The 5,000-nt window shown below is 36.7% G+C and overlaps 2 protein-coding genes across 4 annotated transcripts in view; one reads left to right on the forward strand and one right to left on the reverse strand.

The window, feature by feature from the left end:
• Positions 1 to 5,000, forward strand: part of LOC106879571 (glutamyl-tRNA(Gln) amidotransferase subunit A, mitochondrial) — a 329,428-nt gene that overhangs the window by 79,075 nt on the left and 245,353 nt on the right. The window lies entirely within an intron of this gene.
• The window catches only part of LOC106879553 (metabotropic glutamate receptor 5), a 152,490-nt gene that overhangs the window by 28,246 nt on the left and 119,244 nt on the right, over positions 1 to 5,000 (reverse strand). For 2 of the 3 annotated variants that reach the window (XM_089339218.1, XM_089339219.1), the window contains exons 2-3: positions 3,399 to 3,645; positions 2,724 to 2,956 (exon numbers count right to left, since the gene is read on the reverse strand). In XM_089339218.1, the coding sequence (XP_089195344.1) occupies positions 2,724 to 2,956; positions 3,399 to 3,645 (480 nt within the window). The remainder of the gene's footprint in view (positions 1 to 2,723; positions 2,957 to 3,398; positions 3,646 to 5,000) is intronic. The other variant, XM_089339220.1, reaches the window with a different exon arrangement.

A 5,000-nucleotide genomic window follows, 5' to 3' on the forward strand; every position in this document is an offset into this window, starting at 1 on the left:
ATATACACACATATATATGCATATATATATATACATATATATGTGTATGTAATCTATATATATGTATACATACATACATCGATATTTTAACATTTTGCTTCGGCATAGCTGTGTTAATAGCCTGATGTTAGCACTCAGCATACTTCAGAATAAAGCGTTAGTTGGATACAGAGCGTAATTAGAAATTAAATAAATTGTTCCCTCGTCATTTAATTTGATATATGTATGTGTGTGTGTGTGTGTGTGTGTGTGTGTGTGTGCATACACTCATACACACAATTGTCTTTACCATTTTAAATATTAATTCCTCATTGTTACAGTAAATATACACTTTATTCTGCTTACTGTCAACAAACACATACATTTAAATAGCTGTCACTGCCCTCGTTATTTATCTTATAGTTTATAGACTTTTAAACCTGAACTCCATCGTAATCGGCTGATTTACAATCCTATAATTCTGTCGCTTCTCATTCCGCGCCTTCCTCTCTATTCTCTTTTATCGCGAAATCCTTTTCTTCCGTCACTCATTTGCGTTGTTCAGAATACCATTTAGTTCGAGGCAAGTATGCTTATTTTTATCTTCTACGTCAACCTCCTCCTAGAATCTTTAGCTCAGCCCCTCTTTACATGATGCCCCCCTACCGCCCGGAGGCTAGTCTAACTGATTAATAATTCTAATTTACTTGCTCCTTATGCTGTTGCTATTCTATATATGGTCTATTTCATATCTATGCGTATAGATGTATGTGCATATACGTATGTATATATATATATATATATATATATATATATATATATATATATATATATATATACAGGTTAAAAAAAAGAAAACGACAAAAAAACAACAACAAAAAACAACAACGTGAGGACGTGATACAGATTGTGTTATTGGACGTTCGGGAAAGGAAAGAAAGAGAATTTGACGTTTCGACCGGAGCTCTTCGTCGGAAACATAGGCAAGTCCAAAGAAGGGAAGACGGAGGAAGAAAAAATCGCCAACGATATCCATATATATATATATATATATATATATATATATATATATATATATGCACATACGCAGTGTCTGTCCATAGGGCATCTATGCGTATCATCTTCGGTCTCCCTTTTCTATATACACACATGCTTATCGAATTAGGATATTGGTGATCGAACCTCTCAAACACACACACATATACCACACTACATCATTCTCATTGTGATCCGTGCTGTATAAAAATCAATGGATGAAAACGGGTCTCGCGTTACAGAAGATCTTTGTGTTTGTGTAAACCTTTTGTAACGCGAAATACGAAACTCGAGAGATGCCAGTAGCAAAATAGCAACAGAAGAAGAGCGATATTGCATTTCCTGACAAACTCTTTTACGCTAAATATTTGGCCTCACTTCAAATGGTATTTATATAAATGAATATCGTTTAATCTTGATTTAATCCGGCCACGTTCTCACTGGATCGTAGGCATGTCCTAGTTAAGCTAGTATCTAGTTTACTGTGCAACTCACAAATCCCTCGCTAATAAATAATAATAATAATAATAATAATAATAATAATAATAAGTCAAAATTAAAAGAAGAGTGCCATTTGCTATCTTGTGAACAATATTTCGACATCTCGCGTGTCTTCAGCTGGTTCAAAAAATAAATTTGTCAATCTACTTCATTTTGGTTAATATAGAAAGGATTGAGGTAACTCCTTCTGAAGATATAGAGTCAAAATTAAAAGAAGATGTCGAAATATTGTTCACAAGATAGCAAATGGCACTCTTCTTTTAATTTTGACTCTATATCCTCAGGAGGAGTTACCTCAATCCTTTGATAATAAATTACAGATTTAACAGAATCTTAGTTCTCATAATCTGGGTTTCATTTTCTACAATATATCATTATTAATCATAAATAGCTTTACTCTGTCCGATAGCACAGAAAACCGCGTAGGCGACCGCTGCAAACCAACTTGCTTAGAGCAGAAGAATCGGTAATCAAAGAACTCAGAAGAGTTGATAATAACAAACAAAAACCGTTGAGTATAACCAAAATACAAGAACTTAATTAAGAAGCCAATAACATCTATGGAATAAAGAAACAGTTCTTTAGAGAGTTTTTTTTTTTTACCTCTGAAATGTGTAGACTTCTTTTGGTGACCTCTTCTTTTATTTACCCGTCTGATGATTTATTTTCTATCTCTTTTTAATCTCTTTTTTATCTCCTCACTGGACTCTTGTTACTTCCGAATTCACCGTATCATTCTACTTTCTTTGCGTTGCCATGTTCACTATTTTCGCTGCCAGTTCAAAACCGTCCACCATTCACATTAACCGCCGAAACCAACTTCACACATCGACCGCATGGCACTCAACCATTAACCGCATGGCACCGGCTCCTACATGAAAAACCGCTCACGTCGAACTTCATCACGTCGCCCGTCGCACATCCTCTTCCACCATGAACTAACTCGGTCCGTGGGCAATAGTAGTCTTTATACTTCGCCCACACTGTAAAAGCGCGCCAAAATCATACCGCTTCAGCTTTAAACAGTCACGTGACCACAAAGAATAATTTTTTTTCCTTCTTCGTTTGCAAAACCAGAGACTGATGTTGTACAAATGAGAAACTATCTGAATAAATTTCTTTTCGCTCGTAACGATATACATACATACATACATACATACATACACTCACATATTTCATGAAAACAAATAAAAGTCCATCATACTGACCTGTACAAGGTTCCGTATAATCGGGTTTTCTTTCGCTACCTTCAAGGTAGCATTGGAATTTTTCCTGCCAGAATTCCTGGAACCACGGGTTTCGGCTATTATTGTAAGGCTTCAGGTTGAGAAAATGGTGGTCAAAATAGCTAATTGACGGTGAGTATAGTTTTATAGATATTCCCCCGGCGGCTTCTTCCATGTTCTTCTTCACTACGTCCGGTCTTGTTGCCCAGCCGTCACTTTTTAACAAAAGAGAACATAGTAAGTGATGTACAGGTTAGCGAAACACACACACACAAACACACACATGCATATACGTACATACACACACACACACACACATACATATGCGTACATACACACATAGATGAATATATACACACACTGACGCGATTGTTCACACATACATACATATACACACATAGACACGCACACACACACACACACACACACACACACACACAAATAAACGAATAGAGATATATGTATACGACAGGCTTCTTTCCGTTTCCGTCCACCAAATCCACTGACAAGGCTTTGGTCTGCAAAAGGCGATAGTAGAAGTACCACGCCCAAGTTGTCACGCAGTGGGACTGAATCCAGAACCACGGATGGGGGGGGGAGACTTCATACAGTACACGGTCACGCTGGAGCCATCACACACACACGCAAAAAACTTACCTTCCTATGAGCAGGAATTTTCCAACGACGTCTTGTCGTCTTGTAGCCATGAAGAAATTCTTCACAGTCATTCCTTCACAGAAACACACCACCACTTTGGCGCGACTCGTCTCCATCAAACTCTTCACTAAGTTGTCGAACTTGATATCATTCGCATTACTGTGGATGCCCTCACTCGTTGCTATACACACGTTGTGGGTCTTGGCCAGTCTTTTGAATGTGTCCATACCACTTGAGCCGTAGCTACCTTGGGTTAAAAAGCAAACAAAAAGTAAATGTTGTTATATCGAGTTTAGCTATTGCCTCATACATGTGGACGAACGGATCGCATACATACGTACACACACACACACACACACACACACACACACACACACATACACACACACACACACACACACACACACACATATATATATATATATATATATATACGTTTATCAGTTCGTTTAGCAAGATTCCTTATGTGGAATCGTGTGTTGAAACGGTGAATGGTAAATTCCACCAAGTAAATTTCATCATAGGTAAATTCCACCACTGTATATTTCACCATGGTAAATTTCACCATAGGTGAAATTATCATCATCATCATCATCATCACCATCATTATTATTATTATATTATATAGGTTACGATATTATGGAAATGAAAAAAGAATTCATAAAAAACGATATCAATAATGTCAATGAATACAAAAATACGAGGGAGAAAAATAATTAAGGGTCAATGACACAAATAAATACACGGTGAATAGTGTGTGTGTGCTAAGATTTAATCTTTTCTTTCTTTTACCACAAATTATATTATCTTTGAAAATATTTCATAGATTCTTGTTCGATGGGAGAACATTAAAGTGATCCCATCTCAGTTCAAGTAGATTATAAGGATTATTTTCTATCTCACCTTCAGACACACACACACACACACACACACACACACACACACACTTTCTCTCTCTCTCTCTCTCTCTCTCTCTCTCTCTCTCTCTCTCTCTCCCTCTCTCTCTTCTTAAGACTTGAGAGACAGACAGATTAAATAACATAGGTATTGACCCACGGTCTAGAGAAACTGACCACAGTGATTATTAGAAGCAGCAGCAGCTTATATTGGAAGTCAGTCCATAGGTGGAATTTACCATGGTGGAATATACAGTGTTGGAATTTACCTATAGTGAAATTTTCCGTGGTGGAATTTACCTCGAACCGCTGAAACAAATACTGTTGTGTTTCGGGAGAGTCATTTTATTTATTATTTATTTTTTTGCCAAATAAACACACGCACTATATATATATTTTTCTTCAATCATTTATTACTGCTATTGTATTATTTTAACGCTTAAAATATGTGTGTGTGTGTGTGTGTGTGTGTGTGTGTGTGTGTGTGTGTGTGTGTGTGTGTGTGTGTGTGTGTGTGTGTGATCCCTCGCTTTAAGCAGAGACAGGGAATTAAATCTCCGGCGCTAAACAACAACGATATAGAAAAATGAGATAAAAAGGATTTAAGCAGTTTTTCATCTTTCATTTCCTCAGGAAAATTCGGAAATATTTTTATCTGTATGTGAAGAAACGACACCTTCATTACTTCAAACTAGAATTCCTTTTA

The sequence above is a fragment of the Octopus bimaculoides genome, chromosome 21 (assembly GCF_046866305.1).
Source record: "Octopus bimaculoides isolate indiv1 chromosome 21, ASM4686630v1, whole genome shotgun sequence".
NCBI classification, from domain to species: domain Eukaryota; kingdom Metazoa; phylum Mollusca; class Cephalopoda; order Octopoda; family Octopodidae; genus Octopus; species Octopus bimaculoides.